General features: G+C 31.1%; 1 protein-coding gene across 1 annotated transcript; it reads right to left on the reverse strand.

The window, feature by feature from the left end:
• Positions 1-2094: 2094 nt before the first annotated feature.
• LOC114193718 (DNA-binding bromodomain-containing protein) lies at positions 2095-7643 on the reverse strand. Its single transcript, XM_028083619.2, has 9 exons — positions 6999-7643; positions 6529-6574; positions 6269-6353; positions 6092-6137; positions 5908-6006; positions 4893-4961; positions 4473-4806; positions 4204-4349; positions 2095-4115 (listed from the first exon to the last, which is right to left on the reverse strand). Exons 1-9 carry the CDS (start codon positions 7416-7418, stop codon positions 2706-2708), a joined length of 2655 nt encoding a protein of 884 aa, XP_027939420.1. The 5' UTR covers positions 7419-7643; the 3' UTR covers positions 2095-2705.
• Positions 7644-14547: the final 6904 nt, after the last annotated feature.

Here is a 14547-nt window from a genome sequence, read left to right on the forward strand (position 1 = left end):
ATCAAAATCTCTAAAATCAAATAAATCCAAACACAATATTTGACACCCATATTACTAATTAATTCACAATTAAAAAGTTTACCAATTTGGAAGAACCTAAAGTTTCATGGTTGGTTATTAGCTTATTCATTTTGGACAATACACTCTGAAATTTATAGAAATAATATCTAATTAACTAAGTTAAAGGGATAGGAAATAATTCATTTCAAAACATAAACAATTGAGAGGTAAAAGGAAAGAATAAATTTTGGTGTATATATTTCTTATGTAAGTAATTTAATATTTGATTTAATAGTTTCTCATAAATTTAGAAAATTGTTTTTCTTAATTCAGACAAATATAAGCCGATAGTAAAAGGGTTTCCAAGTTTGAAAAACCATTGAAAAAATCTGTTTCACTTTTTAGTGGATTACGTATCAATGATTTCAATAGACATATATCGTATGATATAGATGTGATCAATGTAATAAAATAAACACTCGTGTCAACGAATATGTTACTATCTATCATACATACTTTATGTATTTTTTCGGCACAAGAAAGAGTTTTAAAAAATATTTTATATTTAACTTGATCTTATAAAATTAATTTAAAAAAATATATATTTTATTTATATATTATAAATTTATTTTATTTCTATTCGATATAAAACTTTTACTACACTTACTAAGAACATTTTGAATTCATAGTAGAAACATCATATATAAAAGTTGAGAAAACTCATTAACCACCTATATAGGTCAAAATCGCACTAAAATAAATCTTAACCATTTTATTCAAATACTAATTTGTATGAACTTCAAAATTATACTAAAATCACATTCTTAAACAACATGATTCCTCTACTTAAATCAATACATTTTGATATATTAAATTTTTTACGATATTATTGTGTATCGATGATTTTCTTTAAACTATCTTTAGAATGAATTAACATCAATAAATTTAATTCAAAATATAAGAAAATAACATTAATTTTAACTTAAAACCTTAAAAGATGAATCTATAAATCTTATTATTTATGATAAACACTTTCTCATCTTTATCTAACAATATCTTATGTCACCTGATTTTCAGAGTTCTTGGAATCCAAACAGCTTGCTGTTTTGTGATGGTGATGCATGCTCTATGAATTATTTTTAATTACAAAAAATGTTCTTTTTTTTAGTTTTAGAAAAATAATAAATAAATAAACCTAGTCAAGTCCAAATGTTTTGCGACACGAAATCTGAGCGAGGTTCGTCCACGTCAAATTGTTATGCTTAGGTGGCATTACGATATATGAGCCACGAAGGCTTGCAAAATTGGAAATGGGAAGCACAATACTTTTGAATTTTGGTTTCATTATTTAGTGTAAGTTTCATTGGTTGAGTTGAGTGTCCCCATATCGCAAACTAATTTTGTACTCCAATTATGGGCTTCACCTACCATCATCGCTCAATATAGCGCCATTTTTGCAAAAAGCTATTATTCATGTACTTCCAAAACACGAAAGTTCCACTTTAGGGGTGAGACAAGGATGGGAATGAGTAATGTGCAGGTCACCCATAGCTTCTGACCTAATTCATCAATAATTTTCATTCAAAATCTTTATTTACCAATCTCTCTTTTCAACCACTTTTTCACCCACTTTATGAGATTGCTTCATGTTATTATTTAAGACTCACATAAATGTTCAATTCATACTACATCGATAATCATCAAATAATATGTACTGAAATAAATCTGTGTCCCATTAGCATTAAATATTGGTATAAAATGTTTTAAAAGTTTATTTGCAATAACTACAGCTAACAGTTTTAGAAAGTTAAAACAGAATAAATTTGTATTTATGAGAATTAAGAAACATAATTTATCCATCTGTTTTAAGTTTAGATCATTTCATATAAATGAATCAATCTAGAACAGCCTTTTATAATCAAATTCAACCTCCATATTTCCATGTTAGAACAGCTTGATTTGATACTTCTAATCAAACCACTCCAGCTTTCATACTGTTTCTCAGATTAAAAATAAATTTACACTAGACACCCGTAACCCTAGTTCAGAAAGGGTGCATGGTGCTGCTTAAAATGCTGAAGCTGAAGAAACGGGTAAACAAGGAAAAAGAAGTTGAGGTTTTGCATTCGAGACATGTACAGAATAATAGCAGAGCATTAAGAACTAAGAAGTGATGCCTTCCCATCAATTCAGATTAACAAGTAATCATAATCTAATGAAATCAACCGAATCTCAACCATCTGTAAAGAATGTACAAGGCATCATCAACAGGATTTTTTGCCCGCTAATTGTGAAAAATCTAAGCAACGCTTGATCATGAACGACTCCTAATGTTTTATATGGTTTCAGCTCCTGGATAGAACATAGATAAGCTACATTCACTAGGTAATCCTCATCTGGAAAAGATGAAAAGTCGTGAATTTGTCCTCTGGCAAATCCACTCAAATTTCTGAAACTAGCAAACTCATTGGATTTTTACCCAGCGCCAAATCCTTTTCAAGAAATCCATAAGATCCCCCAACATAAGCATCCAAGGGAAAGCAATCTTCCCAATTGGTTTCATCTCTTCCTAAGGTAGTAAAATGGTAGCCTTTTCCTCATTCAACAAGGCCTTTGGGATCAAAATTGACGTCCAATGACAGGAGCCGAAATTCCATAATCAGTCAATCTTGTGGATACATCCACAACAGAAATACAATAACATGTCACAGTTGCAAAGCTAGGTCTGGTTGCTGAGAGTCAACCAGCACACCAGATGATTGTTTTGCAGGTGAACCAGGAGGTTGGAAACCAATGTTCAGGTCAGGAGGAAGTGTTTCTTGTCTCTGTCTTGGTTGACTGTGAGGTCGGATACCCCGCCAAGGTGGTATCTGAAATCTTGACAGGTCAGAAGCTGCTACTTGAGGGAAAGCCATAGGTCTGTTTGGAAACTGTGAAGCACCAACTGGTTGAATAGGTTGAGATTGGGGTACAAGTCCCTGAAAGGGAAAATTGTTCTTCTCAGACTGGAAAGGCGTTCCACCAGGAGAAAACTCTCCCCTAATTCGTGAAAAGGGCTGATGGAACTCTCTCGCTGGGTTGTACAATGATTCGGCAGAAATCTGACTTTTGGGTGAACTAGAAATTTCAGGTCCTTGTTTAAAACCTGCTGCACCAACAGACATCCATGCACGGGCAGCTGCTGCTGAAGCATTGCCCGAATCCTCTCTCCGCCCTGATGGAACTGATGGTGTCACTGGTGGGGTGTCAGCAGGGGAATGATTGGATGAACTAGAAGTCTGTTGTTTTTGTGTCTTTTCGGCTAACATCCTCATCAACTGAACTGGGTCACTAAGAGTCTGCTCCTGTCCATGGGAAACAAAGGGAGCTGATCTAGCTGTTTGATTTGATGTACTTTCGGATGATGCACCAGGCATCCGTCTGTTTAAACTGGTATTCCTTACTTTTCCATTGGGCAACTCTCCACCAACAACTCCGTTGGTATCTGGCTGCTTGAAAGGCATAGACGGTAAAATAGTCAAGTTACTAGGTATCATTTCTCTGGGCTTAGGCACTGCTGCAGGAGTATTACTTGTAAGCTTTGCGACTAGACTAGCATTATTCTGATCACTGGAGGGTAAAGAGTTTAATTCCACTTGTTTCAAACCCTTGTTCTCAGACTTGTTGAGGTTCCTAGTTTGGACATTGGGCTGCTGATAAAAGAGATTGTCATGAGAGTTGGGTCTTGATCCAGGAGAACCAAACAAAGATGATATGCCATCCGATGTAAGCCCACTACTAGAACATACAGAAGGCTGTTTTCCCTCATGGATTGGTCCATTAACAGGATGTTCCATGGTAGATTCCACATTCCTACAATTTTTGTCGCCCTTTATTAACTCAGCAGTAGACTGCATCTTAGTCCCCAAAATAGGTTGCTGTTGGGCAAGATTATCAAGCTTTAATACTGGTGTTGGAAGTGGTTCATACTCTCCAACCCAACCACGACCAAATTTACAACCAGGTGGCAGTGCCTGCTGAATCCTCTGGGAAGCGATTTTCCAAGCTGTAGGTCCTAGAGTTGCAGCAAAACGAGCCAAACTCCTGGCATAGGAGTGTTCAGCTTGAAGTCCAACCTGGTGCCAAAAATATACAACATTGATGCTTTAAACAAAATAAGAAAGCTTTATTCAAGGATTAGAATTCACTTCTTTAGATACATACAGTAACCAGCTGCTTCACTTCACCCTCAAATGTCGAAAATACAGAATCCGATCTAGTAACTGGTGGATTAGGCATATTATAAGTTGCACGACGTTCCACATCTTGCATAGATGGTTTCCTTCCCAACTTGGAGAGCAGACCCCTCCCTGAAACAATAAAGCAACAGTCTCAGAAGAGAATAGCTATATGATGACAGTAATATTATCCAACTGAAATTAAGCAAAATTGAACAATGAAGGCATGAAAGGGCTTAGTCTCTTCTGTGATACCTGATATGTAGTCTTCTGCTTTCTCTTGATTTGCATCAATAATGAAAGCATTCCCCTCCACAAGGCCATCAATATTGCCAGGCCTTTCACAAACGACACCTTGCATTGGATGGGATGTTGGCAATACATCTCCAATAGTAGCAAGAGTTGCACCTGAGGAAAAATCAGAGCCAATTGGTTCCTGTGAAGTATGACCCAGTGGCTTCTTTGCTGGCTTCTTAACCAGGGAATTAGACCTAGTTTTTTGTTCAGACTTCAGCTCACTCTGAGAGCGATCAAAGTCAAACCTTAACTTTTCAAACTTTTTCCTAGCCAGTTCTTGTATCGATCTTGCCTGAAACAAATATAGGGATCATACAGCATGCACAACAAAAAAGCTACTTGAAATCCTTTTTCAAGAAAGAACAGTAAATTCTATACCTGTTTGTGGTATATAGTCTCCGCTGCATTGTATTGCATTGCATTCGAGCAAATCAAAAATACATCACTCTGCGTTCAACAATTGCATCAAAATTTAATGTAATACAGTAAAAGTTATTTACCTTTCAAAATATCACTCAACTAGGAAGACAACATACAACGTACAGTTTAAAACCGGTTAAGATGATAATAAAGTGTTGCCTAGTGCACAAGGTGCCTAGCTGAATTTTGGGATGATTGATGCACACAACCTGACCCCACACAAACAGATTGTTTTCCAAAAATTTGAACCTCTAGGTCAAAAGGCAACAATCATACTGTGGTGTTATTCTCCTCAGTTCAGATGATGGAGCAAACAAGTTCGTTTCTTGCATTTCTTAAACATCATTATGATAACAGGTTGTCTATAAAGAAAATCCACAATAATCACAAAAATCATTTTCTTCTCGCACACCTTTTTATCATCTAAAATAGGGTTGAACCAAGAGCCATAAACAACAGACAAACTAACCAGGATATATTACCCCCGACATTTTTCGGGCTATAGGCACTGAGGTGCTGAACGGAAAAATTTCCACTAAATTAAGAAACTATCATTTATTCATGCCAAAATAGACAAGCTACACCATGTCAATGCCTTAACCATAACCCAATCTATCATTACATTGAAAATATATTCCTTTCCAGGAAATAAAAACTCCAGTAATAAATTGTGCTAAATTTCATACGATCCCATCATTAGTTTACTCCTGCAAAAGTTTCCCACTATCAATCACAAACACACAAATCGCTACTTCCAGCAACATCCCATTGTCAACACGAGTGAGTAAAATCGAGACAGACTCTATTATACTGAAAAATAAGTCACTTAAATGCTTCCCCTCACACCAATTGCAAGCACCCTCCGGCTCTCAACCCACTTATAATCAAATAGAAAAAAAAAATCACAATCTCAGAAAAGAAAAGAAACCTCTCCCAACTTTAACCATCATGAACAGTTGACAGATTTACACACCTCAAATTGTTCCAAGGTAGGATAGGATCCATTTGCCAACTTCTTCCTCACTGTGGCAAAGTCCATTGGATGCTCAATCACATCATGATAATCAGGAAGCTGCATTGAAACATAATTTGAGCTTTCAACTTAGATTGCCTTCCAAAAGCATGATTAAAATTCAAAGGAAGAAAAGCCCGCACACCTCTTCTGGATCAACTGGCTCGGCATACACACCATATGTGTCCTTCCTGACAATTCACCAAAAGACATCACATCAGCATTCAGCAATATAAGTTGAAGATGCCATAATAACCATTCACCACAACTCAAACCAAAAATAGTGCAAGAGGAAAGAAAATGTCCATCGAAATCCCCTTACTTCTGAAGCTTATCTAGGATCAACTCCAGGGTCCTCTTGTCAGGCAACGGAATCCCAGGTGGAAGCTTCGACGGAGTTCCTAACACTAGAAACAGAACAGAACAAACGAACCCAGTTTAGAAACTCACAGCGGACGATACGGTAACAAAAACATGGGCAAACCCATTTCAGTATCGAACAAGGTACACAAGTAAAAAGCTGTGAAATATCAAATAAGAATTACATTACAACAGAAACCATAAATCGCTATACACACACACCTGAAACTGAGTGGAGCCCTTTAGAATCCACTTTTCTGCCCTTTGCCTGTCACAAGAAACCACACAATTAATAACGCAACCCAAAACCACAAAAAAGGCAAATACTGCGTTTATATAAGAAAATGATGCGATGGAGACAGAGACAGAGACAGACAACAAGGCGTCCTAGGTTATCTTATCTCTAGTCGTAGACAGGGAGAGAGAAAGAGGGTTAATAAAATGAAAGAAAACACAATCAGAGAGAGTCTGCATGTGTGTGATAGTTTTGACAGTTGACGCGTTAGTTATCTCCCCCAAAATCCCGACACAGAGAGAGAAAGAGAAAGCCCTAGAGAGAGAAACAAAAACCACAGAGAGAGAGAGAGAAAGATAATTCAATTATGGACCAATTGGTATCAAAAAATTCCGAGGTGGACACTGAACACACTCTTCTCGCTAATCACAAAATTTTCAGCACTTGTGTCTGTTACCTCACGCTCTTCTTCCTGCTCCTCCGCCTCCTCATTCCCTTCCTCCTCCTCCTCCTCTTCCTCTTCCTCCTCTCCCTCTTCCTCCTCCTCCTCCTCCCCCTTTTCCTCCTGCGCGTGCACCCCACGCGCCCCTACATGACTCGGCGCGTCGTCGTCCTCGTCATCGTCCTCCTCCTCGTGGTTGTTGAGCTTCACCACGAGCTTGAGCTTCTTCTTCTCGCGCCTCCTCTCGTCCTCTTCCTCGTCCTCATCCTCCTCGTCAAGGTAGTCGTCGTAGTCGATGTTGTAGCGCACATTCCGGCGACGGCGGCTCCGTCGTAGGTCTGGCTGGGAGTTTGCCGGAGATTGAGCGGAGCGGCGTGCTAGATCTGTCTTGGAGGGACGCCCCTTCTTCTTCCTCCGCACGATCTGACCCATCATCTAATCTATGGCTGGTGTTGTTGGTGCTGCGTCTCTCTCTAAAACCCTGTTTCACTCTCTCTCTCCTCTTGCTTTGGAACACTCCATTATTTTCGAGGGTGCCTCCCTTGGCTTTTTTCGAGAGGCTCAGTCAGGTCCGAGCCTGGCTGTCACCATCCGAACCTCAGCTTCGGTTCTTGGTGGGTGGGGTGCTTCTCTCTTTCTTTCACCACTCTCTCTATTTCTCACTTCTACTACTGCTCCCTTTTTTATTCTTTATCTTTTCTCATTTCTTTGCTATATATAATACAAAAACCATAATTAAATAATTAATTAATTAATTAATCTCTTCTCTTCTCTTCTCACTAAAATATCTCTATCTCAATAATACATTGAGCTCACATACTTTTTAATATATTAATATTACATTTTTTTTCACTTTTTCTATATATTTTATTTAAAAATAAATTATATCTCTGACTAAGTAAGAAAAAAACTAATTATAGCAAAAATGAAAATGAGATGTAAAAGAACTGTAGAAGGTATATTATTTTTTTAAAGTAAACATTAAATAGTTTCTATAATTTGAATGAATAATTTTAGGCCTTCATTATAAAAAATATATATTAAATAAAAAAATTGTCAGGTTCCCAACGTTCAAAAATTCATTTTTTTCCTTAACTATATTGAAGTGTGGGTTTTCTCAAAATTCAATGTCTCTTATTAACAAAATTATTTCTTTAAAATCCGTGTATAACTTTGAAATCAAATCCAGATAAACAACATTACAATAAATAGTTTATCTTTTTTATTTTTTAAAATTTTTAAAATTTTAATATATTAAATTTATTTTTTCACTCTTTTATTTTAAAAACTTATTATTTTCGTTATTAATAAACAAATATATTTATAATATTTAGTATAAATAAGAATTTAATTATTCATGAAAAATATAAAACAAATTATAAAAAATAATTTCTTAAAACTATATTTATCAAGAAAGTAAAAAATATATTTTTCTTTTTGAGAATCATGTGTGTGAAACGCGTTTGAAGTGCTTCTCATCACTTTGTCTTCTTTTTTTTTTTTTCTTTTTTCACATTAGCTTAAATGTTACAAACCGAATTTAATGAGTACGCGTAAATCCACCTCAGCTTAAACACTAAATGAATTAATACTTGTCTGGTTCAGTTAAATTTGAATATGTCCAAATTAATTAATTAATATAATAAATGAGATTAATGAGTACTAATAAATTTCAATCAGTTAACTGAACGTTACACATTGGAATGAGTGTCCCTAATTATATGATTCTATTGAGTTAAAGTTTTTCACAGAGTAATTATTTAATATGACGAAGGGGATTAATGAGAACACCTGTTCCCACCTCGGTCCAGACGTTACTCATTTATTAACGTCATAGATCAATATTTTTGTGTGATATTATATTAATATAATCCTGCTAATTAGTACAATAAGATAAGATATTAATAAAGAATAATTAATATTGAAATTATGATATTAATAAAGAATAATTAATATTGATATTAAATGAAATATGATATAATAACTATTAATATTATTTTATTTTATTTTGTAGAAAAAAAAGTTCGTAAGCATTATAATGTTTAATGTTTTATTTAAGGTTTATTTATTCAAATTAAAAAATTAAGTAATAAAATAATTATATTTTAATGTTGTTAAAATTAAAAATATAATTAAATATAAAAAAATAAAATTATATGAAAAATCAATAAAAAATTAGTGTTAAACATTTAAAAAGTTTATAAAGAATTAATAATTAAATATTAATTTGAGATTTCATTAAATTATTTTTTACTTTTCGATAATATCGATAATCTTTTGTAATATTCCTCTTAGTTAAATAAAATCTTTTGTATTAAAGAAATAGATAATCTTTTGATATCTCACATTATTAATTATAAATACGTAAAACTAGTGATATATAATATGTTAAAGGGGTATGTTTTCCTACTTGTTAACAAGGACCTTATAATTTTCAAACTATTTACTTTGTGTTATAAAATTGGTGTTTATAAATTTTAAAGAATATTTTTGTTTTTACAAAAATTATTATATACATTTATATTATTTTAATTAATGAGTTAATTATTTCAGTTTTCAATCTAAAAGTATGGAATCAATGCACATTAATTATTCATTAACCAGTGCTCTTAGGACACTGGCCAACATTATCCTATTAATATTTAATTTTAAAAAATTAGTCTTAATTAAGTTTTAATTTTGTAAAATTTTATGTAGTTAGGTTTTTTTCTAGCATGATACCAAGGACATTAAATACGTGTTATGTATCATTTCGTAGATTTTGTTTTTACGCGTAATAATATCATGTATCAATATGGATGGTGATAAATATCATTGACTTATATTAATTTAGTTTTCAAATTAATTTGTTTATTCAATTCGGTTTCAATTTTATTTAGTTCTCCATGTCCATATGGAGACTAAATTTATTTTTTAAAATGATTTTTTTAAATAAAGTTGTTTTGTAAACTTCTCCTTTTCACTTTTTTTTTTCAAAAATTACCTTTTAAGTAATAACTCTCTTTTAAACTAAAATAATTTGTTTCCCAACCATCATTACTCTTAGATCGATTTTTAAGTTTTCACATTATTTTGAGTGGTATTATTATACTTTTTGTTGTATTATATAATATAATATAATTAAGGTTTAATTTCTTGGAAGTTCATTATTTTTTTCAAAAATCTCAATTGGATTCTCATACTTTAAGTTATCTCAATAAAATCCTAATTTTGAAAATTTGTTTCAATTTGGTCTTTCTGTTAGGACATCTCACTAGCGTTAATTATGCGCCATATGTCAACTCGTGTTTTTTTTCTTAATTTTTTTTTACTTTTTTTTCTTAAAAAACAGTTGACACATGTCAAATTAGAATTCTGCCACATGTTATCTTGTGGTTTTTTTAATATGTTTTAATTAAAAAAAAACACGTGTCAAATTATAATTCTGTCACGTGTCAATTGTTTATATGAAAAAATTCAATTTGGTCATTGTATATGTTATGTTATCCCAATCTAGTCCTTATTTGTTTTTAAACTAGAGTAATTTCATCACTTCCAATTTGAGACCAAACTTATCTTTTATATAAATACTATAATCATATTTTTAATTTTTAACCAAATTAAATTTATTTAAATTTAAATTTTGTATTGAATTTATTTAACAATTGTTTTAATAATTTATAAATAACTTTATAAATTCATATGTAAAATTTAAAATAATTTTATAACAATGACAATTACAAAATTCAAATGTAAAATTTAAATGTTTGTGATTGTTATAAAAATGTTCAAAAATTTTACATTTAAATTTATAAAATTGTCTAAAACTTATAAAAGTAAATTCTAAATAAAGTTAAAATAAAGTTCAACACAAAATTTAAACTTAAATAAACTTAATTTGGTTAAAATATCTATTATAATAAAAATATAATTATAATATTTATATAAAAATTAAATTTGGTCTGAACTTGGAATGGGTGAAATTACTATAACTTAAAAAAAATAGTACTAAACTGAGACAAAATAATAAATATAAGGAACAAATTGATATTTTTCACATAATTAATTAACTCGTGGCAGAACCATAATTTGATACGTAACAATTAAACAAAAAAACCACAAAATGACACGTAGTGGAATCATAATTTGATACGTGCAGTTATTTTTTTAAGAAAAAAAAGTTAAAAACATTAAAAAATAAAAAAATATTAAATAATATAAAAAAAAAACAAGCTGACACATAATATACAATTAACATTATACTCTAACAGAAGGATCAAATTAGAATAAATTTTCAAAAATAAAATCTTTAAGATGACTTAAAATCTATTCAATTAACATTTTTGAAGGAAGCACTTCCAAATAATTAAACCTATAATTAATTATACATAACTATAATTCATGATATACATATCCTAACATAATAAACGTAGTGTAATCGAAAAAAAAAAGGTTAAAGAGGTAAAAGCGTAAATGTCAACTATTCTCTTCTTCTTTTACGTACCTTCCTCCTTTTTAACCAATTTAGGTATGTAAACTTTCTTTTCCATCATGTTTGGTTAGAATCAATTTTTTATGAGTTATATTTGGCATCTGCATCTCAAGTGCTAAATAATATTTTAATTTGTGCAACGCACATGATTATTTTCAAGACAACTAAATATTTTTTCTTGTTTTATAACAATTAGAAGTAATGAAATAAGTTAAAAATAGATATTGCATTTTAAACAATGATGATAAATATGATTCAAAATAAGACACATTAATTTTACATTGTTCACATCAAATGCAACACTATCAAATATATAGATTCAATTTTTTGAACATCCAAGCGTAACGTTTAAAGCTTGAATAATGTTTAGAGGTAGATGGGAATATTTTATATTAGAAATACTAAATTTGTTTTATTTATTATTATCAAAATTTGAGTATCTTTAACAATTTTATACATTACAACAAAATTCTTAAATAATTATTAATTTTATAAATTTTTTTAACAGTCAAAATTTTGATAACTGGATGTTAGTGAAAAATCTATTTTTTTTTTCGAGCTTTTGAAAGTTTCATAGCTATGCCATGTTATTATGATTTGACAGACTATTTTATTTATAACATATAAATTTAAGTACTGATTTAATATAAAACCCCGATATTTTATTATACCACTTATGTCGTAGTGATAATTACATAAAATAAATAAATAATTGCATTTTAAAGAGTTATAATTAATTGATGATGTTATGGGTTACAAATCACTTTCACCTGTAGGAATAAGCTTTTGTCTAAATTTATTATATTTAATTTTGTCTTACGTCTCTTTAAATAGTTTCTTTTACAGTTTTGCTGGTACTTTATTGTCACTAGTTAGATTGTTAAAATTAGGAACTTGACGTGTATTTATAGTTATTTCGGTAAATATTGCCATTACACATAAAAAGTTAAGTATTTACATAAAAGAATAAAACAAAATGGTGCAATGAAATATAAATGAAGTTTAATTGTTGTATTAAAATTATGCTCAAGTATTTGGATACCATATTTATATTTATTAGTCAAGGCGTAACTCTTTTTTCTTAAGAATGTAACAATCTAAACGTCATGACTAAATTGTGATCCGGTTCACTTGACCTCCGCCAAGAGACAATTGTGCAATTCACAACAATCAAACCCGTGACCTGACTCTGATACCAATTATTAGGATCTAGTGTTTACTACTAGACAAAAAACTATAGTCATTAGTCAGAGTGCAACTCTTTTTACTTAAAGTGTAACAGTCCAAACGCCACGATTCGATTGTGACCCAACCCACTTGACATCTGTCACGAGACAATTGATGTCACATGCAACATACCATACACATAGTGCTAGAATTGCAATACTAAAGCACTAAAAATTATACATAAAAAATTATATATGTTTTAACACTTTGGGCTAAAGCATTACAATATGCAACACCATAGCATGCTAAATTTACACACACCAACATAAATGCAAAGAATTAAAAAAGTGAACCATTTTAGCCTCTAATGTTAGGTTATTTTTTTATAGCATAGATTTAATTTATTAATTTTTAGAAATATTAATTGAAAAGATAAGTGCTATAGGAACTATTTATTTGGTATGCATATGTCTACTTTAGACCTTATTTAAAGAAAAAAAAAATGTAAAAGTTGAAAAGTGAGTGTGTGGAGTTGGAAAGTTGAAAGAATATGAGAAGAGTGAGTTGAGCGGAGGCACCGTAGGCGGCGGCCGGCTGGTCGTGGCTTTCGGTGGTTGGTTGCATGTGGAATTTTGTGATGGGTTACTCACCAATTCAATGTTCTCTCTTTCTGTTTTTTTTTTTTTCAAAAAATATTTTTAATTCATGAATTTTAAGAAATTTCAAGAAGATTAAATACTTTTATTAAAAGAAAATTGCTATTGGGACAAAAGAAAATGTTTAAAAGAAATGTGTGACTGTATCCTCTTGGGCCGGTTCTTTTGAGTGCAATAAATATTAAATATTTATTGTCAATTCCTTTCAATAAGTTCCTAAAAACGATAAAATCAATGTAATATTTTATTTTTTAATATATTTTTCTTTCTAATTTAAAATTGACATGGTGTTCGCATTTGTAAATTGAAAGAATGCTTATTTTACTCCCTTACATAAAATAATGTTAAAAATTTTGTTTATAAGACTAACAAATTATGACTGGTTACATTATAATTTGTTTTGATTTCATATTTTATTATAAATATATGATAGTTTTTAATGTATATTTTTATAACTTGAAGAATTGAAGATAAGTTAAAATTTTACATTAAGTAGATGTGAGTAAATAGTAGATTAGAAATCAAACTCTAATCTCAATTTTAATATCAATGGTTGAATTGAAGGTCTATTTTATATATATATATATATATATATATATATATATATATATATATTAAAATTTATAATCGTTAGTTATGACACAACTTTTTTTTTTTTATTTCATATCGATCTAAGTATTACGATTCGATTATGATTCGGTCTATTCAACTTCGAACAATATACTCGTACCTAAAAGATTTGAGTCGAGATTAGTTTCTCTTATGTCTTTTTCATGAAATGGCAGTGTAAGAAAAGAAAGGTTATTGGTGGTTGCTTAGATAGAATTTGTAGAGTAGGAACAAAATGATGAGGAACATATAGAAGTGGGAAGAATATGGGGCAGCCAAGGTGCAATGAATGCAAATCACAATTCAAAAATATTGGCTCTTCAATTAGTGGAGTGAAGCATATAAATTGCAATCTGACTTTCTTAGCTATGCTATGAAAATTTCAAAATGTTGTGTATATAATATATACTTTCTGCATTGTTTTCAAAGCTAAAAGATTAAGGGGACCACTCTCACTGTGGACCTTCAACACTTTATGAACATGAGGGTTTTCAAATTGCTTTAGGTTTAAGAGAATTATTTATGCACAGAATATTGAAGAAGTATACACAAGAGTTTTACTTTTCTGCTGAATGAGCCTTTCACTTTCACTCGTTGGATACTGCATATTTTGATGTGGCTACCTCTGCTTTACAACCCATCTATTAAATTAAACCATGAA

This window comes from Vigna unguiculata, chromosome 8 (assembly GCF_037176805.1).
Source record: "Vigna unguiculata cultivar grain cowpea cultivar isolate G323 ecotype 2 chromosome 8, ASM3717680v1, whole genome shotgun sequence".
NCBI lineage: Eukaryota > Viridiplantae > Streptophyta > Magnoliopsida > Fabales > Fabaceae > Vigna > Vigna unguiculata.